This window comes from Aulonocara sp. 'chitande type north' Nkhata Bay, linkage group LG7 (assembly GCF_057382095.1).
Source record: "Aulonocara sp. 'chitande type north' Nkhata Bay isolate Kocher_YH1m ecotype deep benthic linkage group LG7, A_spYH_male_GT1.1, whole genome shotgun sequence".
Lineage (NCBI taxonomy): Eukaryota > Metazoa > Chordata > Actinopteri > Cichliformes > Cichlidae > Aulonocara > Aulonocara sp. 'chitande type north' Nkhata Bay.
Window position 1 is genome coordinate 27,281,195 of NC_141350.1, and position 22,428 is coordinate 27,303,622.

Sequence of the window (22,428 nt, forward strand, 5' to 3'; positions counted from 1 at the left end):
GTCTTGGTGTCCTCTTTTTCCTGTCAACAGACTGGGCTAACAAGTCTGTTAGTACCAACCAGCCAAGTGATGTCATGTTCTGCCTCTAGTGGAGAGGCAGAATGGGCACTAAAAGTCTTTATCTTATAACTGCCTGGATCAGCAGAATGTCACACACTAGTGATTGTTAGGGCTGGGTATTTTCACTGATTTTTTTTTTAACTGATTCAATTCTGATTCACAAGGCCCCGGTTCGATTCAATTCCGTTTTTGACTCAGTCAGAAATATTATAATTAGGATAATTTATCTTGGATATGTACTTTTGAAAGAACCCTCTAAACCTTGTAAATAAAATATATTTATTTCCAAATTAGGAAAACGGATCCTAAAGCAGTTACAGTCTTGGACTTATTATTTAATCCGTAAAGCCTCGGGGGTTTTTCTGAGGTTCCTGCTGGAAAATGACATGCCCAAAGTGAACGGACTATTTCTCTGCAATTACAAACTTGGTGTAAACCATCTAGGTATAAAAACAATGCTGACACTCGTGAGGCTTCATCAGAGGTGTAAGCATCACAGCAGATGCCTTTGTGTCAAAGTAACTGAGGCTAAAACCCAGAAAAATATAAAGGAGTTTTTACTGGCCTGATCTTTTATAGCACATAACCCTCTTGAAAATATGCTGCAAAATTCAGAGTTCGCAGTGACGAAACCTGCATTTTTGGATTCTGTGATGAGATGTTGGCTTTCAGCACCCGTGCCATCGAGTGAACAAGCCGTGTGTTTACATCTTTGTGTAGAATCTGTCTATCTGCTCTTTAATTTTTTCTATTTTATCTCTTTGGTGGTTGTTGAAATAGTTTTGTGAGCTTTTAGCTGAGATTCTGATATTTCTGGAAAAATACATTAATTTAAAAAAATGATTGCAGGATTTGATCGATATCGGATTATTCAAATTAAAATTGATTTGAATTAGGAAATTTTTTTTTTTTAACCCATCCCCAATGATTGTTCCTCATTAGACATTTAAAATAATTTCTACTTTGCACTTGAAATACAAATAGCACACACTTCACAACAATAGTCTGGATACAGTGATGTGTTGTGAAGTGTCATGATTTGGCTTGTGTATGTGTATGCAGGATGATGATCTGGAGGAGGGGGAGGTCAAAGATCCTTCAGACAGGAAGATCCGACCACGTCCCATCTGCAGGTTTTTCATTAAAGGTAGGTGGTGAACAGCAGATGAAGTGTCGTAGTAAAGTATTTACCTTCATCCTTTTTACTTTTTCACATGGGGCATATACAGTGTTATACAGTGGTCCCCTGCTATAACGCAGTTCACCTTTTGCTGGTTTGCGGATTTTTTTTGGGTGCAATTTTGCATGCTTTTTAAAAATATTTTTACAGCACATTGTGTTCTGCGTCCTGATTGGCTGTAGACCATTGTCAATCAATCTTGTTTACATAAATCTTCGATCGCTAGCAGTGTGACTCTGAAGTGCTGTACTGTGTATGTTAGTAAGTTTTCTCCCCAACAAACACAACAATGTCGACAAAACATTTTGCATCGTCAAAGGCAACCGCAGGCGTCTTTGGTTTCATTCTATAATACTGGACTTATTTTTCTACGAAGGTTTGAACTTTGAGAGTGTTTAAACAAGAGAGAAAAGCGAGAAAATGTTCATGCCTGTCTGAGAAAACTGTATAAAGGGATATAGGGCAGGGATAGCTCAGTAGGTAAAGTGGTCACCCCATGATCGGAAGGTCGGCGGTTCGAATCCACCTAACGGCTACCCTGAGGTACCCCTGAGCAAGGTACCGTCCCTACACACTGCTCCCCGGGCGCCTGCTTAGTGGGCTGCCCACTGCTTCACTGAGTGAATGGGTCAAATGCAGAGAAAAACAAGTAATTTGCCCATGGGGATCAATAAAGTATCCATTATTATTATTATTATTATTATTAAAGTGTGTAGTGAGGGGTTTGATAGCCTTAAAACATCTATAATAATTGTAAAAAATAAAGTTGGCTACTTCACAGATTTCACCTATCGCGGCTTATTTTTAGAATGTAAGTCCCACGATAAACGAGGGACCACTGTATTTGATAGCTTTTTTTTCCTCTAATAAATAATGTTTTAATAATTAAATTTTTTCTATTTACTTGGATTGTATTTATTTGGAATAATTTTCTAATATCAAAATTTGTTTGATCGGAAACATTTCTGTGTGAAGAATATGCAAAGAAAAAAAAATCTAAGAAATTTCAAAAGGGCAAATATTTTTTCAAGGCACTGTATATAGCCACTGTGACTCAAAGCACGTTGAGGCTAACGCTAGGCTAAATTGGCTTCTTTCAAAATGTTAGAGAGCCCACCCACCACTTTAATCAGACTCTATGACTGAGTACTTTAGTAGCAGTGGAAAGGAAAAACTCTGTTTTAACAAGAAGAAACCACTGAAAAACCAGGCTCAGGGAGGTGCAGCCATCTGCCGCGATAGGTTGGGGGTGACGGGAGGAAGATGAGACTAAAGACATGCTGTGGAAAAAAGTGAAAATACAGAGTCTAAACACGTTATGTGAAAAGGGGTGAGAAAAGGAGAAAAGCTCAATGCATCATGGGAAGCCCCCAGCAGCAGCAGCATAACTAAAGGTGGATTCAGGGTCATCTGATCCAGCCCTACCTGTATGATTTGTGCAATACTCAGAGACATGGCCAAGGTAAGAAAGGCTGAAAGACGACCACCACTGAACAAGACACACAAGCTGAAACGTCAAGACTGGGCCAAGAAATATCTCAAGACTGGTTTTTCTAAGGTTTTATGGACTGATGAAATGAGAGTGAGTCTTGATGGGCCAGATGGATGGGCCCGTGGCTGGATTGGTAAAGGGCAGAGAGCTCCAGTCCGACTCAGACGCCAGCAAGGTGGAGGTGGAGTACTGGTTTGGGCTGGTATCATCAAAGATGAGCTTGTGGGGCCTTTTCGGGTTGAGGATGGAGTCAAGCTCAACTCCCAGTCCTACTGCCAGTTTCTGGAAGACACCTTCTTCAAGCAGTGGTACAGGAAGAAGTCTGCATCCTTCAAGAAAAACATGATTTTCATGCAGGACAATGCTCCATCACACGCGTCCAAGTACTCCACAGCGTGGCTGGCAAGAAAGGGTATAAAAGAAGAAAAACTAATGACATGGCCACCTTGTTCACCTGATCTGAACCCCATTGAGAACCTGTGGTCCATCATCAAATGTGAGATTTACAAGGAGGGAAAACAGTACACCTCTCTGAACAGTGTCTGGGAGGCTGTGGTTGCTGCTGCACGCAATGTTGATGGTGAACAGATCAAAACACTGACAGAATCCATGGATGGCAGGCTTTTGAGTGTCCTTGCAAAGAAAGGTGGCTATATTGGTCGCTGATTTGTTTTTGTTTTGTTTTTGAATGTCAGAAATGTATATTTGTGAATGTGGAGATGTTATATTGGTTTCACTGGTAAAAATAAATAATTGAAATGGGTATATATTTGTTTTTTGTTAAGTTGCCTAATAATTATGCACAGTAATAGTCACCTGCACACACAGATATCCCCCTAAAATAGCTAAAACTAAAAACAAACTAAAAACTACTTCCAAAAACATTCAGCTTTGATATTAATGAGTTTTTTGGGTTCATTGAGAACATGGTTGTTGTTCAATAATAAAATTATTCCTCAAAAATACAACTTGCCTAATAATTCTGCACTCCCTGTAAGTATTTCTTTGTCACTCACCTTTTTCATTTGTGATGTGTTTATACACTGATCATTATCATAATCTCTGACTCTCTTCCATAGTGTTTTTTTTTTTTTTTTAAATCTTCCTCCCATCAACCCCAGCCAGTTGCATTGTAGTTCTGTCTGATGTTTCTTCCTATTAAAAGGGAGTTTTTTTCTTTCCCACTGTTGCCAACTGCTCGCTCATAAGGGGCCATTTGTTGCGGTTTTCTCTATATTATTGTAAAGTCCTTTACCTTACGATATAATGAACCTTGAGTCAACTGTTTTTGTGATTTGACACTTTATAAATAGAATTGAACAGTAGCCCATACATACCCGTACCATAAGGCTGCGTCCACCGTGATAAGGTAATGTGGTATGGGCTCTTTCTCTTCTTCCTCATACTTTTCTTTTCCCATTAGAGATGTTCCTGGAGACTAATTTCTTAGTTGACTAAATGAGGAAAAATATTTGGACTAACTAGACTAAATAGTCTCTTGTTGTATACCTTGTTGGCATGTATTTTAAAAAAGTATTTTAATTAGAACCTAGCTTATCAGTGTGCTTTAATTGAACACAACTTACATAATGTCTGAACAGTTTTCTTCATCCATGTAATGATCAGTTATATCAAATGATAAAGCATTTATCATTGGTCCAAATCCAGGCCTCAAAGGCCAGTGTCCTCCAGGTTTTAGACATCACCCTGGATCAACACACCTCACTCAAATGATTATTACCATTACAATGATTCAGTCATTACCAGGCCTATGGAAAACGTCAAGACATGTTGAGGAGGTAATTTAGCCATTTAAATCAGCTTCGTTGGATCAAGGACACATCTAAAACCTGCAGGACACTGGCCCTCGAGGCCTGGAGTTGGACACCCCTGGTATAGATTATTCAACATTTGTCCTGATTTTTGGTGTACCGTATTTTTTGGACCATATGTGCACTGGATTATATATAAGATAAGATAAGACTTTATTGATCCCACAACGGGGAAATTTTTGCGTCACCTCACCTCATATGGTGCACTGTCGATGAACGCGTCTGTTTTCATACATAAGGCGCACAGGATTATAAGGTGCATTAAGCGAAACAAAACAGTCAGATAATTCAAAATTTACTCAACTGATTCTTCTTGCTTCCTCCACTTCCTTACCATTCATTCATTAATGTTGAATTCTCTCGCAGCTGCTCTATTCTCATGTTGTTTCAGTATATTAATTACTAACTTCACATTGTGGATGGATTATCTCAGTTGTTCTCCTGACTGAAGTTTGGTACGTTTACAGCATCCTGCCATGCGATTGAATTTGTCCCTAACAATAAGGAAACCTGATGTTAACTTTTATGGAGTGGAAAAAAGTTAGTCTATGTGTTTATGTTATGCTAACATAGATGTGTGGCTATCCATCACATAGCAAATCATTATGTACTAGCTAGTCCATCTCCAGTAACCCTACAAACATCACTGCTGTTTAGTTTTCTGTCTTCGTTTATGTTGGAAGTGACAGCAGAGCCGTGCGTTTTAATTTTTTCAGAAATCTCTCAGTCAGAACATGCTATATCATGTTTAGGTGGAAACTAGTGCACTGACTTCCTGCTAACTTCTAACTCTGTTAAATTTAATAAATTCTGTTTTCATGGTTGCCCGGATGTTAAACTTAATTGTTACACATAGTAAAGCAGCAACCCGATCATTTTATTAAAGATGAAAGAATTTAGACAGTTTTTAAGTCTCAGTGATGCCGCAGTGTTCGTTTGACTTTGGGACCTGAAGCGGACAGAGTTTTGGATCCAGATTACTCCGCGAGACTCCTGATCAATCAAGTGGTGCGGCTTCGTAGCTTACCAAAGTCGTAATAAAACATTTTCTTGACAGATTTTTGAGCGCCGTGTACCATATAAAATCTGTTTGAGGTCAGTAAGCACAACCAGAATTCATACATAAGGCGCACTGTCGATTTTTGAGAAAAGGAGAAAGGATTTTAAGTGCGCCTTATAGTGCGGAAAATACGGTACACGGATTCACTCAGTGACTGTTCCTATTTAATGACCTGTGAAAAACCTTCATATGTAGGTATTTGGGGTGCAACGATACACAAAATTCACGGTTCGGTTCGGTTCGATACTTTTTCAATACAAAAAAAAATGTTCATGCCTTTTTAATTTGTCATTTATTAAAATTATAAATATATATTTTAACTCAAAAGTACAGTTTTTAAATTCAATGTTGCTGAAACAACAAAGTAATAAAAATTAAATATCTGATCGAGAAATCACTCATCTTTGGAAAAGAGAGTTTATTATAGAGTCTCTTTCCAAAATAAAAGCAATACTATACGCTTCGTCTGGGCTATATTCTCAGCAGCATATTAAACATATCAGGTCCCCATAAGGAGAATCATGTGCTAACGACTGTCTAAATGACTCGGGTAAAGTTTGTAGCATGCATGCTTGTTGTTTTTGTCTGCTTCCACTTGTCTTTGCACTAGGGTGATGTCAGAGTAAATGTGCAGCCATATTCGTTGTGTTCCCACTAGTGCTTTCAGGTTAATCTCGTTGAAATTACGTTAACGCCACAACGCGGCAAATCTCCGTTAACGAGTTACCGCGGATCGCCCCGTGCGTGGGGCTGGACAGCCAACACGTTAGCGAGCAAACTGCGCTAACGCACTAGTTCCCATCAATGTAATTGAGCATTTTATCCATGACGCGCTTACCATCAGGGTCATACGTCACATGAAAACCAAAATAGTTCCAAACGCCACATCTGAATGAGGGTGGGGGAGGTTCAATTTGCCATGTTGCAACGAGCTTAACTTCTGTCTCGCTAGCTTGCCCTGCGCTCAGTGAATCTGCACTCGACTGCTCCGCCTAGGCTGCACTGTCGAGCGCAGATCCACTGAGCGCTCAACACAGACAGCATCGTCAGAAGGAAAGTTGATAAAATAAATAAAAAATTTTGTATTGTTCGATACACATGCGTACCGAACCGAAAGCACTGTATCGAACGGTTCAATATCGATACGACTAACGTTGCACCCCTAGTAGCTATGGTCAAGATGTACATTTTGTAATTCTTTCTCTGAGCAATGCCATATCCTATTTCTAAAAAATAATACTATACTACTACTATACTATACTATACTTTTTTCTTTTTTTTTTTTTTTTTTAACTTAAGTAAAAGTGAAAAAGTTCAGTTAAATCTACTCAAAGTAAGAAAGTAAAATGGTTATTTGGAGGACATTTACACTAACTATTTTTCTGCTAAGCTATCTCTACTTTGTGCTATATTGATGTAACAATGAAATATTATTAGCTTCTCAAAAACTGCTATTTGCTATTGCCGACATTGTAAAGGGTGACTCTGCCGCAACTCATCATAATTTCTTTTGTGAGTTGAAAGAAATTTTCTTAGTGCTTACTGCTGCTCTGATGTTCATTGTTCTTTGTGGATTTATACAACTGAATTCATCATGTGAAAATATTTCATGAGCTTTCTTAAGATCACGTGTTTTTCCAGCACTAAACTAAAAAAAACCCCATCTCTTTACCAGGGTGAGAAGTTATTTCACACACTTTCTCTCCATAAATACAGCAACTGTACCTTTTAGCTAGCAGACTTGCTGAAGCTGCGTGACCACAAACGCCATTGCAACCCACTTTGACCCCTGATTATAGCTCTATAAATTATGTATAAACTATATCTTTTTGAATCTTTCATGTCATCGTGTGTGATATATCCTGGATTTTTTCCCCCAAGCTTTATTTTCATTTTTAAATTGGAAAACAAATAACAACAAACAAACAAATGGCCTGTATTTGTATAGCGCTTTTCTAGTCCCTAAGGACCCCAAAGCACTTTACACAACCTGTCATCCACCCATTCACACACACATTCACACACTGGTGATGGCAAGCTACAATGTAGCCACAGCCACCCTGGGGCGCACTGACAGAGGCGAGGCTGCCGGACACTGGCGCCACCGGGCCCTCTGACCACCACCAGTAGGCAACGGGTGAAGTGTCTTGCCCAAGGACACAACGACCAAGACTGTCCAAGCCGGGGCTCGAACCAGCAACCTTCCGATTACAAGGCGAACTCCCAACTCTTGAGCCACGATCGCCCCCCAAAGCAAAAAAAACAAACTGAAAACTCACAACTTGTATCTATGCCTTTCAAGGATAACCTCAGACATCCGAAAACCAAACACAGAAAATACAAGCAGCAGCATAATAATAATAATAATAATAATAATAATAATAATAATAATAATAATAATAATAATAATAATAACAACAGCATAACAACATTGATAATTGATAATTACAGAATTTTTTTTAAAAGCAAACAAAAAAAAACAAAAAACAAAGAACTCAAAAAAAAAAGGAAAAAAAAGTGAGCAAGACAGAAAACACATCATGTGAACCCCTCCCACCATCCCCCCACCCCTTTACCCCTGTATGGCTCTCAACCTCATCACATTCGTGTATCCAGACAGCCCATATTTACACCTATCTATAGAAACTCTCATGCACAGGAATCAACATCCCCCACGATAAAACTGCAGCATTCAGGAAATCGAGTCAGGAGGGCCTAACCGGGGATCAACTCAAGGCAGGATATATCCTGGATTTATCAGAATTTTCTTTTAATGTTTTGCTCTTCCCTTCATTCAGACTCAGATTGGTTACTCACATTTTTATTACCGGTAATCATCATAAATCAAACCCATCAAAGTCCTCATCCTCTGTGTCTGAATTGAACAGCTGCGCTAAATCTCCATCAAACATTCCAGGTTCACTTTCTTCACCGTCAGAGTCACTTTCCGTGCCGTGCGGCTCCTCGGAAATGATGCCGGCTTTTGCGAAAGCTCGAACAACAGTGCCAGCAGAGATGTTAGCCCAAGCATCTACAATCCATTCGCAAATTGTGGCGTAACTCGCCCGGCGCTGCCTTCCACTCTTAGTGAACCTGTGGTCTCCATCGGTCATCCATCGCTCCCACGCCATTCGCAGCCTTACTTTGAACGGCCGGTTCACACCGATGTCCAGCGGTTGGAGTTCCTTTGTCAGGCCTCCCGGAATGACAGCAAGCTCACAGTTAATTTGCTTCACTTGTTTTTTCACATCGGCTGTGAGATGGGCACGCATAGAGTCACAGATCAACAGCGATAGTGATGCGTGGAAAAAAACCACTTGGTCTCCTTATATACACCTCCCTCAGCCACTCTTTCATCATTTCCTCATCCATCCAGCCCTTTTCATTTGCCTTAATGATGATTCCTGCTGGAAACTTCTCTTTAGGCAAAGTCTTTCGCTTAAAAATCACCATAGGCGGCAGTTTCTGTCCATTAGCATGGCAGCCAAGCACAACAGTAAAAGAAGACTTTTCATACCCCGTTGTGCATATCGCTACCGTGCTGGTCCCCTTCTTCTCCACAGTGTGACTCACTGGGATGTTGAAAATGAGCGGGACCTCGTCCATGTTAGTGATGTGGCTGGGCTGGATGTGTTTGTCGGCGATGCGTTTGCTGCAGTAGGAGCGGAAGATGGCCAGCTTTTCCTTATAATCCGCTGGAAGTTGCTGCGCTACCGTAGTCCTGGTCCGGATAGAAAAATGGCACCGTTTCATAAAACGAAAGCACCAAGACGGACCTCCTTGGAAATGTTCAATTTTCATTTCTTCTGCTAGCAAAACTGCTTTTAGTCGAATGGTAACCGTCGAAACGCTTCTCCCGCTCGTTCTTTGCTCGATGATCCACTGCTCGAGTCTTTTCTCCAACTCAGGCCACCTTGCCTTATGTCCGCGGAAACTCACCTGCATCTTCTTGACCTGTCGGAGCTTGTTTTCCAGCTTCCTCCACTTGCGAACCATCGATTCATTAATCTTAAATTCTTTCGCGGCTGCTCGATTTCCTCGGCGTAGCTGATGGCCTTCAGTTTAAACTGTGCTTCATAAGCGTGTCTCTTTGCCATTTTCAGGGTTGTTAAAACAACGATGTTCCACATAATGCACATACCTGTCCTTTTATACAGGTATGTGCGATTGTACCGGTATATACAATCAACGCCCACCCTTCAGCGTTCTCATGGTGTTCTCTACTACGTCCTCCTTACAACACACACAGGGCGCACTGCACTATAGAGATTGACAGACCACGTGACTTTCGCGCATTGCATGCCGGGAACTCGTGGCAAAACAATCCAAGTACCTGCATCAAATGCAAGCATTTGCAGCACCGCAAAACGTTCATTCTTCGGTTCCAATAAATTCTTGCTTTTTCTTTGCCCCCCAAAAAGGTATGTACAAAATGAAGGAGAACAATGCCGGTCCGAACAAAGACAGACTTGATGAAAAGTCAAAGAAAAGATACGAGGAAAAAAATCAAACCAGTGAAAGGGTTAGACCCTTACGAGCAAACAGAGTGACAAAATACGTTAGCGTGCTGCCCAACTTTCACCACGCTCATGTTTATAATTATACGGTTCTTGGAGTGAGTGCATACACTCATGAAGTTTAGTAACTTCAGGTCACTGCAACAAGCCCAGGTACAGTTTACCGACGGATGGGTACAGGACCTTGAAATGCACCGTGTAGAAAGTAAAGACCATCGTACGTATCATAAGTTTACCAGTCTGACAAATCGTCGTCATAAATACACATTCGTTAACCGTTTATTAATAGGACCTTTGAGCTCAATGGTAATTAATTAGTAGTGGAAATAATTTCTGGTAGCATCACAGAAATGTAGCAGTGACAATAATATTGTATGCTGTAATCGCACTGGGCAATTAGTGATACAAAACAACTGTTTTATCCTGTGAATAAAAGTATGTTTTTGTCAATGTACCATGGTAATAACAGAAGCGAAACACAATATTGTGTCAGGACAATTCACTATTTATGCACAATAAATAAAGGAGCATAGTGCGACCATTTCTGTTCAGTGCCAGACTTGCTTGTAACCTGTATCACCAGTTATGTTAAGAAAAATGACGCATTAACTACAACAGCAGACTGACCTTTGTGGGAATGCTTGGAGCAGACTAACCTGTGAGCTGGAGTGTTCTGGGACGTTATATTTGATCTTTGAATGGCTGCAATCCAGTCGCCTCTTTGTTACTTCGGAAACATGGCTCGAACAATTTCTCTTCAACGACGTAATCCGATAACAACCGATCTCTTTACCCGTCGGCTTCCCGTAGCTGTCATGCGACCGGCTATTGCAGTTAATAATACAACAGCTTCTTGGCATTTTTTGTTTCTTTTTATCGCTGTGTGACTGATTTCAATTGAAAGCCTGCGTGTGCTAGTACCTCTTGCCACGAGTTCCCAGAATTCTTTGCGGTTTTACCCCCGAGTGACGTCACATTTTCAATCTCTATAGGGCGCGCCGCACTTTTTGAAGAAAATCCAAGACTTTTATGTGCGCCTTATAGTCGCGAAAATACAGTACTTGAAGTACACATACCAGAAAATTCTAGTTAAGAACCGTAACAAAGTATTCCTACATCTGATCATAGTAAATCATTGTTTTAAACTTCAAGAAAACACCCTAAACTCTGTTTTTCCTCTGGCATAGTCTACACAGATGAGTTTTTAAAGTGACATCTTTAGTGACAGTGACAGTCTCCAAAAGAATGATGGCTGTTGCCATGTGACAGTACCAGCTGTGAGAAATTGTCAACTCCCACAAACTTTTTAAGCCTTTTTAATGTATTAACCCTTTAGAGCCGATCGGAGCGGGAACGCTCTGTTATGCGTAACTATTTTTAAATCCCGGTAGCACTGAAACCACGTAAGCTAGCGCAAAAATTTTTTTTGCATATGAAACCGGAGGAGTTGTACTTACATATTGTGCCATCAGCTTGTCCTAGGTCACGGTTTCCTTCCACATAAAGCTTTGCAAAAACTGCATAAAAAGCGCTTGCAGGAACAAAAACATAATATTCCAGAAACACGCTTTGCCGGTCCGATCAGCTGTTCAAAACACTTCCTACGTTGGAATAGACGTCAGCGCGAACTTTTGCATTTCCGCCATTACCTGGCCGAAACCGGAAGTGACGTCATTTTCGCGGAAATGTAGTCTTTTTTGCGATCAGGGCCTCAGGGCCTATACTGCTCTTTTTAAAAGTTATCTTTGACTTTATGACTTTCTGTGTCGTTTCTGGGATGCTTAGGACTCATATTGCACTGCTGGAAATAGTTTATTTTGATGCATATGCTGCTTTTTTGCAAATTTGCAGTATAATATTTATTTTCGTTTTTCCTGCAGTGTATAAAAATTGGTGTATTTCAAAAATAAAACTATGAAGACACTCAAAATAAATTTCCTGTGGTGGGAAACTATTTTGTGCAACTTTTTTGTATTTACAGTTTTGAGGGATAAGCCTCTTAAATTTCTCTAACTACAAATATATGTTAAAAAATCAAAAACGATTTTCAATTTTTTTGTAGTTTATTGCACTTTTTTGCAATTTATGTAATTACTATGCACTTAATGAATACATATTATTAAAATCTGGGCTATAATGGTTGTATTGATGTATAGCAACTTGAAATGCTCCCAAAAATGGCTCCACAGCATGTAAAAATATAATATAAGCTCTGGCGGACTTGGTTCTATGGTAGGTCTTAAAGGGTTAAGAATATCTGTCTGATTATTTCAGTTTATCTACAGTAGAGGGAGCTATTGAACTTTAAACTTTATTCAGCTTTAAGTTTTCCCCTCTGCTTTTAGACACTTAATAAGAAACTTTGAAAACAAGAAACTTTTAAGTGAAACTGTTGATCCATTATATCTTTTACTGCAAATTTTTAAAGTTTCACATAGATTGAGTATCACCTTAATTTGCTGCAAGATGATAATAAAGATTTGTAATTTATCTTTTGAACTGAACAGTAGCCCTTCCCACAACATACTTCCTAACATAAATAACAGAATACTGGTCAGATTAAGAAAATGGAATACTATCGGAAGTACTTCTTCAAGAATCTTTCTCTCATATTGGTGCCTGAATTCAAGAGTATCAATGTTGACATATAATACTTAAAAAAATTTCTGTAAACCCCAAGCAAAGTTACAGTAATAAATAATAAATATTGTTGTGCCTTCTTCAGGAAATTGTACCTGGGGAATGAATTGTCGCTTTATCCACCCTGGAGTCAATGACAAAGGAAACTATTCCCTCATCAGTAAGCCAGATCTCTTCTCACCTAATGGGGCACCTCCTGGAGGACCACACCCACTCATACCCAATAATCCTTGGGTATGTGTGCCTCTGTTACAGTGACTGTACTTAGTACTGCTAAGACCCATCTATCATGCTTTTTTTGTTTTTTTTGTATTGTAGGACGTGAATCAATGTTGTGAATTCTGCGCTAGCTTGAATTCTGCTGAGAATCTCATCAGGCTTCTTCTGTATCTCTCTGCAAGTAAGATAAATTAATTATTCTTCGCTGTTTCAGGCTGCTCCTGCTGTGGAGGAACTGCCTCCACCACCACCTCCAGTGGAACCTCCTGTGGAGAGTGCCTGGGAGAGAGGACTGCGCCATGCTAAAGAGGTAAACAGTTCCACTGCTTGTCACTGAAAACTAAATTGAGCTTCCGCCAAATGGAAAGCCAATCACACTGCGGTGTGTGTGCGTGTGTGTGTGTGTGTGTGTGTGTTAACTACCTGCCATTATAGTCTGTTTAACGGCATTCCAAGCAAATGCTTACAAATAGAATTTATTGTATTTTCCTGTAGGCAGCTTGGAAAGCCTTACCCTTTAGCCTGGTAAACATTTATAAAGCCTAATTTGTTAACCAAATGTGTTTTGATGTCTTGCATTTTGCCAACAAGGTGTTTGTTAAAAGTTGAAGCTTAAGCAAAAAAAAATAAAATGATAATCTGCTCAGGTGCCAGTTTTGAGTTACAAGCGTGAAAGTGAAGACACTCACACTGAACTTAAATGTGTGAATAAAATTCTTGCATAGTGAGAGTCTTTACTGCTAATGATTTCACATTTTCATGTAGAGTGAAATTAACAAGATGGGTGCAATTAATAATGAATAATAATCAAGTTTATGACAACATTACTGTAAATGAAATGTAAGGTTTTTTACCACGTATCCCGCTGAGCATGAGAGAGTGAAGTTAAAAGGGAAAATCACTTGCGGGGTCAAGTATTGGAAATTAGTTTGCATAGATGTTAACATCATTTTGGACAAAAATAGGTGCACTATATAAACAGTCCTGTTGAAACAAGCTCTTTTTGTTTCTGGAAGAACATCAACAGATTTTTGACAGTAGTCAAAGGAGCTTGCAAAGAAAAGCCTCTGGACTTCTTTAAGTTGCTTGAAGATGTTTCACCTCTCATCCGAGAAGCTTCTTCAGTTCTAAGGTCAAATGGTGGAGAGTCCCAGATTGAAACCTAGTGGGTTTCCCCCCACAGAGGGACAAAAGGACCCCCTGATGATCCTGTAATCGCCCAGGATGTGAGTGGGCGTTAAGGCGTCTGGGAAGGGATCTCAAAACTGGATTATAGATGGCAGACAGTTGGTGTCGTAAACCACCGCCTCTGTTCAAAGATGGTCGCTCACGCTTCTTTCACTCCTCTTTCAAACCATCTGTCCTCTCTATCCAAAATGTGAACATTGGCAGTCTTGTCCTGTGGAGGTGGCTCTTCTATGTTGTGCCATGCGCTTGTGAAGTGGCTGTTTGGTCTCTCCAATGTAGAGGTCTGGGCAATCCTCCACAGGACAAGACTCAGCTGTCCATCTGCATCTTAAGGATAAAGGACACTCTTTCGAGGATGCCAGTGTTCACATTTTGGACAGATGGTTTGAAAGAGGAGTGAAAAAAGCCATCTATGTCCACTGTGAGCGACCATCTTTGAACAGAGGCGGTGGTTTACGACACCAACTGTCTGCCATCTATAATCCAGTTTTGAGTTCCCTCCCCAGACGCCTTAACGCCCACTCACCTCCTGGGCCATCTGACCTCAGGAAATCGCATGATAGGGTGGGGCCAAGTTTCACAATGAGCTCACCCGAAACCCTGGCTGATTGGGACCCACACCTAGTTTCACACCTCGGCTCAGGGGATTAGAGGATCATCAGGGGGTCCTTTTGTCCCTCTGTGGGGGGAAACTCCCACTAGGTTTAAATCTGGGACTCTCCACCATTTGACCTTAGAACTGAAGAAGCTTCTCGGATGAGAGGTGAAATGTCTTCAAGCAACTTAAAGAAGTCCAGATACTTTTCTTTGCAAGCTCCTTTGACTACAATGACCTGGATGACTGAGAACCTTCACAGACACTTTTGACAGTAATTATTTTACTTACAAGGGGGTACCTAACTTCTGAACTGACCAGTTTCAGCAAGCCATTCATAGTATTAGACATACTGAACTTGGAACATAGTCTCACCGATATTCCTGTCATGATAAAACTTTGTGTGTTAATGTGGGCTAATTGATGACATCAGTCACAGATTGTCAGTATTTCAGATTGTTCTGTATGTGTTTGGATCTCACAGGTGCTGAAGAAGGCCACCATTCGTAAGGAGCAGGAGCCTGACTTTGAGGAGAAACGGTTTAATGTGACGATTGGAGAGGATGAGAGAGAGTTTGACAAAGAAAATGATTTCTTCAGAGAACGCAGCTACCGTGTTATCAGAGAGTATGACTTACTTCACTTCATGTAGTTTCTGTCAACACCTAAAAGTAGCCCACATGACAGTAACATTCACACAAAGCATAAGTCTCAAATAGAACCCCCCTGAAGTTTAGCTGGAATGTTAGGCTTGTTGATGTCGATAGAAAAACAGGTGATAAACAGAAAGTCAAGTGTTGCTCTGATTACACCTGAGCCCACCTCCATAGGCCACAAGTCCCATCCCAACAGGGATTTTAGATATTGGTGTATTTGATTATACTCATTTTTTTTTTTTCAGAAAGTTCCTAAAGTTATCCTGAAACCCTGACTACTGGCTGTTTTTTCTTATCTTGTGCTCATAATATACTCTATATTGCCAAAGGTATTTATTCAACCATCCAAATTGTTGAATTCAGGTGTTCCAATCAATTTCATGGCCAGAGGTGTATAAAAACAAGCACCCAGTCATGCAGGCTGCTTCTACAAACATTTGTGAAACAATGGTTCATCTTAACTCAGTGAATTCACACATGGTACCGTAATAGGATGCTACTTGTGCAACAAGTCCAATTGTGAAATTTCATTGCTACTGAATATTCCACAGTGAACTACAAGTGGTATGATAACAAAGTGGAGGTGATTGGAAAGAAAAGCAAGTCAGCTACGAAGTGGTAGTCAATTTGATAAATTCATGCTCCCAAAGGGAAGGTCCCATCCTATTCCAACATGACTGCACACTAGTGCACAAAGCAAGGTCCATAAAGACCTAGATAGGTGAGTTTGGCATGGAAGAAATTGACTGTCCTGCACAGAGTCCTGACTTGAACCTATCTGCTCTAATTCAACCTTATTGGAATGAATTGGAGCAGATACTGTGAGCCAGACCTTCTCATCCACCATCAGTCTCTGACCTCACAAATTCACTTCTGAAAGAATAAACACATTACTAAACCTTGTGAAAGCCTTCCCAGAAGAGCTAAAGCTGTTGTAGATGCAAAAGGAGGGGCTACATGATATTAAACCCTGTGAATTAGGAATGGGATGCTGCTCAAGTTCATATGTCTGAAGACAGACGAGGGAACGCTTTTGGTAATATAGTGTAGCTGTCAAGACAGCAAAACTCGTACCAGTTTACCGTTAACTATAAACACCATTATTTCCTAGTACACACATCATAATATTTTCTGTTGATGCTGATCTGCTTCTCCTTTTTAGTGAAATGGACTTCAGAGATCCCATATATGGGTAAGTTTAATAAAACTCATAACACAGAGCTTTCAAACCAGTTTCAGTTTGAATATGTTTCAGAATCTATATTATCACTAGTCAACTGAGCAGATTTGTAATGGTTTTAATGAATTTGTCACAGTAGGTCATGCCTTCTTTGAATACTTGGGTAGAAACAGTATTCACGTCAATAGCGTCAAATCACAACAACAGTCACCTTAGTGCGCTTTATTTTGCAATGTCAAGGCCCTACAATAGTAGAGAAAAGGCAAGCCTTTGGTGACAGTGAGAAGGAAAAACTCACTTTTAGCAGGAAGAAAGTTCCAGGGCTGTTCATTAAATGCAGGGTTGTGTATAAAAAGTCCAGTTTTTATCATGTAAGGCAACTGGCAAGAGTGAAATCTTTTCTTTCTAGGCAGCACATTGAAACAGTGATCCATGCTTTTATTTCTTCCCGTCTGGACTACTGTAACTCACTTTATGTGGGGAGCGATCAGTCGTTGCTCTCACGTCTGCAGCTGGTTCAAAATGCTGCTGCATTACTCCTAACAGGAACTCGTAAAAGAGAGCATATAACCCCTCTCTGCACTGGCTGCCTGTGTCTTTTAGAGTTCATTTTAAAATTCTTATGTTTGTTCACAATCTTGCCCCACCTAACCTGTCTGAGCTTCTTCATCCCCACACACCCTGTCGGTCTCTCAGGTCAGCTGACCAGCTCAAGCTCAAAGGGGACAGAAGCTTTCCTATCGTGGGTCCTAAATGGAATAGTTTGCCCTTGCACGTTAGAGAGGGCCCTTCACTGTCCACTTTTAAATCACGTCTTAAAACCCACTTTTATTCTTTGGCTTTTAACCTCAGTGAGACTGAGTTCCTCTTATAATTAAATAGTTATTTAATTAATTATTTTACTTTTTCCTTTATTTGGCTTTTATTTATATCTTATGTAATTTTATTATATAGTTCCAATGTACAGCGCTTTGTATTAGCTGTGGTTGTTTTAAAGTGCTTTATAAATAAAGGTGATGATGATGATGAAATACAATGTGAGTAAAAGGGTGAATGAAGGAGGAATACTTAGTGTATCATGGGAATCCCCCAGCAGCCTAAGACTATTGCAGCATTACTAAAAGAGGATTCAGGGTCACCTGATTCAGCCCCAACTATAAGCTTTATACATAAGGAAGTTCTTGACAGTAGGGAGGGTGTCTTTAACCCAAATGGGACCTAGTTTCACAGAACAGGGGCCCTGAAAGCTGAAGGCTCTGCCTCCCATTCCAGTTTAAAAAAAAATAGGAACTACAAGTCACCAGTCTGAGAGTGAACTATCGGTCAAAAGTTTTAGGACACCCCAATTTTTTCCAGTGTTTTTTATTGAAAATTATGCAGTTTGATTTCAGTCTGAAATGAAAGCATAGTACAAATAAGCAATTGGAGTTAAAAAAGAAATCATGGAATCAATGTATAGACCAAAATGTATAGCATCCTCTTGGTGCTATGTTATTAAAATTGAATTGAATTAGGATAGGGTGAGCTCAACGTAGCTGATCTGCTACCCCCAAAAGGGACCAGTGGAAAGAAGTAGTAGCAGATGAAATTATTGCTCATGGAAGCAAAATCATTCATAAAAGTTTGGCATATTAAATTCTGTAAAGTTTTTTAACTTTCTTTCTTCCTCCTGCAGAGATCCATATGCTGACCCATACTATGACTATGAAATGGAAGCCCTGTGGCGAGGTGGTCAATATGAAAATTTTAGAGTGCAGTACACTGAAGCTCCTCTTCCTTATCACTACAGTGTGAGTATCCACCCCACGATACAAGCAGAGCCAGACACTTGTAGTTTGGTCTTCTGGAGCACTGTAACATAACAGTTTACCTCAGGTGTGGCTGCTGTGCCATTGGTGGTCCTTCCTAGTTTGTTATGTGGCCTATGAGGCCAGCTAAGAGTGTGTCAAAGTATATCTCTTTCATAGACCGTTTTGTTTTTTGCTGCCTTATTAGACATTTCTTTCCATGGAGGGCTGCGCAAAATGTTACCATTGGCAATGGCCTGAATTTTGTATCGGATCATGCAAACGTCTCTTTGGTCACAGCTTCGCTGCGACTAAAGTAATCTCAAACTTTTTTTGTTTGAAGGGCCACAGTGAGGTCAGTAGCCTCCCTATAGTAAAAAGGAATCATTCATACTGTCAAGTGTGATCTGTTATCATACTGTTACTTTACACTATAATTGGAAATGGTATGCAATTACTGCAAAACATTAATTGTATATTCTTCAGAGACACGATAAGAAAGATGAAGTACAACAAAAATAATGTAGAATAATTATATTTGAATGTGTGTGTGTGTTCTATCAGAACATATGCATTGTTAAGGACCACTTTTTGTTTTTTAAAACTCCCATCTCAGCAGGAGCGTGAACGCGATCGCGACCCTCGGGAGCGGAACCGTGATCGAGAGAGGGAACGAGACCATCGCGAGAGGGAGAGGCGCCAGCGAGAAAGGGAGCGGGAGAGAGAAAGGGAGCGCGAGAAGGAGAGGATGCGGCGGAAAGAAGAATGGGAGCGGGACCGGATGAAGCGAGATGAGAAGGAAAGGCCAAGGATGCGTCCTCCTCGAGACACCAGGGAGAAGAAAGATGAGGACAAACTGAAACCACGCTCTCCAATCAGCCTTCCTCCGAAGTGAGTAACATATTTCAGGCAAACTGGTTGAAATGTATGCATTTTATTGTTTTCCAGCATGGGTGTTGCAAAATGGCTCTATGGCGCCACCTATGAAAGTATTGCCAGCACATAGATTGAGCTACATGATTGAAATTTGGTACACAAATGTAACATCCCACAATGCAGAAAAAAGCCCATGGGACCTGTGACCCAACCCCAACAGGAAGTGGGCCGTTTTAATTTTACTGTGCCATTTTGGCAATTTCGTTACACGTTTGTGAACTTTTCTTAGGGATTTTATTTCATCAACTTTACATTTGGTCAGTCTAAAGTTATGACCTAGGCCATATTAAATTGCAGAACTTTTGAGTGCATGTAACGCCATGGCGAACTTCGATTATTCACCATGAAATTTTATATTGCTCTTATTCACATGTAACTTGTCCAACTTGGACCAAACTTCTCACATGTGACAAGGCTCTGTCCCCCACATTTAAACTGGAGTGTTTGGCCATGGTCACAGCGAAACCTTATATTTGTTCTCTTGTTTAGCAATGTGAAAATGATTGCGGACCAACATAGTTACACAGAGGTGGGAGGAGAGTGAGTGAGTGTGTCAGTGTGTGTGTGCGTCATTTGCAATCTTAATCAAAATACAATAATTTCATTATTACAGCATAACATTACAATGTGCTTGACTATTTTGTTTATTTATATATTTTTAATTTGTTAAATGTTTCAATTAAAAATTACTTTATTTTAGCATTAAAATAAAAATTTTGATTAAAGGGCACATACTGGTGAATTGACTATTAGAGAAACATAAAGAATTATTTGGGGAATTGTTAATACTGTTAATTTAGTGCAGCTGTGCCATAAACCTTGTATTAGATGATAGTTATACTAATATATTTAGTAAGCATTGTGTTAGCGATTACTATGACCATTAAGTTCCCCAGAAAACCATCTGTCAGTCAAACCCTGCGTGGCACATTGAAATTGAAATGTATAATAATACAAAAAATAATGTTCCATAGAAAGTTTATTTTAATAATGAATTCATATATTTCAACTGCAACTTGATCTTTTTTCTACATCTCTTTAATATCCCAATATTATTATTATTAGTAGTAGTAGTTTATGTTGTCTTTTTTTTCTTTTCTGCTCCTCATTTGGGACACTTTTAATTAATGAGTACATGATTTCGTAGCACTGTTGGTGTTTCCCTGGAAATATTGTCTAAAAGTATACAATGTTGTGCGTTGTTAAAGTAAACATGACACTGTAATAATATCAACAATGTGCACGCAGCACATTAAAACATCCAAAACATTTAATAAGGGAACTCCTCACAATGATCATCGTAATGACTCATTAAAGAATGATTGGTAAGATTATTTTTATTTGTAAGTCACAGTGGAGAGATGTTACCAATGGAAAATTATTGTACTAGCAACTCCCAGTTCATCTTGGGTTTTTTTGTTTTGTTTTTGTTTTATTTGTTTGTTTGTTTTTGTTACATCAGCTAAGGCAGAGGTGACAGAAGGAAGAAAAATTACAAAGACTACTTTGTTATTATGAAATTACTATTTTGTGTGTGTGTGTGTGTTGTTTTTCCCCACTCATAGTCTCTAGTTTTGAAATTATGGAAGTCTCCTCATCAGCCTCAAAAGCAATAATGATGACCTTTCTGTGTCCTGGAATCTCAACAACATCAACATGTTCAAAGAGCTGCTTTCACTTTATCATGGTTGAGAAAACGAGTAAATCATGGGACTTTTATTTCCCTCTTTCTTTTCTTGTATCTCCTTCACTGATTCAACTTAGGGTTGCCAGACCATAGATTTAACGCAAAACTATTCCTCGCATATAAAGACAGTTAATAATAAGTTAACAGACAAACCATACCATAAATAAAACCACAGAACTAGCCTTTTAGCTCTTTTGCCAAGCATATTTGTACTATCTATTCTGTAACAGCAACTGTTTTAATAAAAAGGCATGTCTAGTTGCCTTCTCTTTTTGTTAACCATCTTAATTCTTAAGTCTGAGGTTACTCATCTGGATAAACCGGATAAAGGCAAACCATTCTTGTAAAAACAATAGACAAAAACGTGTTCTACAACTCCCATTCTTAATGCCATGACTTTCAGTGAGATTATTGCCCTCTGCCTTTTTAACATGCAAACATGAAAATTACAAAAGAGTAGTACAAATTACAAGTACAAATTTAAAAAGATCACAGATGTACAAGTAATTAGAATAATCCTTTAATTGTCCCACAAAGGGAAATTTGGGAGTAGTAATAAGCAATAAGTAATATGTAAGTAAATAGCCGTAGAATCAAATTAATTAATGAAACTGGAAATCTAATCTGGCTTGTGCTTTCCAGAAGACTTTTTAGATCTGATTAATTACACTTATAAAGTTCTGGAAATATCCCATAACCTTTGGTGTACACCATGGGCTTCCTGGCTTTAATTGCCCAACTTCCTTTTTTTGATCCTTTCTCACGGGAAACATTAAGTCGATAAGAATTTTGAGATAAAAATAACTTGTGTTTTGTTGTAGTTCTATTTTTAGATTTGTGAGTTGTAATCTCGTAACATGACTTCATTGCTCTTGCATCACATCACAGTGGAATTTCTCGTTCCCTAGGCGATGTGTACCTTTTGTTTACTTGCAAGTGCAAAGAACCTGCAGTCATTATTTTTTTTATTTTTATCCAATGTAATTTTAGGTAACTGCTTCAAACTGTTTGCAGGGTACACATATAGTATAATAATAAATCACAAAAGGTTTCCTGTGAGCATTTTTAAGGAGTTCTATATGCCAACATACTGTTTACCCTTTAGTGGGAATATCCACTAGTATTCATTTCCTCCAACAAATATTTACACGATACACACTTGAAGAAGATCACTGGAACCTTCGCAGTGTTTAAACAAAACTAAACTAACATAGGGAAAATCCCTTATGTATTTAAATATTGTAGCTGTCTTGTGCTAGTCAAGGGATGTCATCATGGAAGATCTTTTTTATCGACGCATGAAAACTTATATATGTAAATATAAATATATTAGAGGTGTTTAACTCTATTTAAGAGACACATAATATAAAACAAAATTAAATGACATATTTTGACAGTT

General features: G+C 39.3%; 1 protein-coding gene across 1 annotated transcript in view; it reads left to right on the forward strand.

Moving 5' to 3' along the window:
* zc3h18 (zinc finger CCCH-type containing 18) overlaps positions 1 to 22,428 on the forward strand; it is a 57,318-nt gene that overhangs the window by 5,889 nt on the left and 29,001 nt on the right. The window contains exons 3-9 of the mRNA XM_086299752.1: positions 1,123 to 1,207; positions 12,867 to 13,015; positions 13,215 to 13,310; positions 15,268 to 15,410; positions 16,602 to 16,631; positions 18,295 to 18,409; positions 19,023 to 19,297. Coding sequence (XP_086155878.1) covers positions 1,123 to 1,207; positions 12,867 to 13,015; positions 13,215 to 13,310; positions 15,268 to 15,410; positions 16,602 to 16,631; positions 18,295 to 18,409; positions 19,023 to 19,297 — 893 coding nt within the window. The remainder of the gene's footprint in view (positions 1 to 1,122; positions 1,208 to 12,866; positions 13,016 to 13,214; positions 13,311 to 15,267; positions 15,411 to 16,601; positions 16,632 to 18,294; positions 18,410 to 19,022; positions 19,298 to 22,428) is intronic.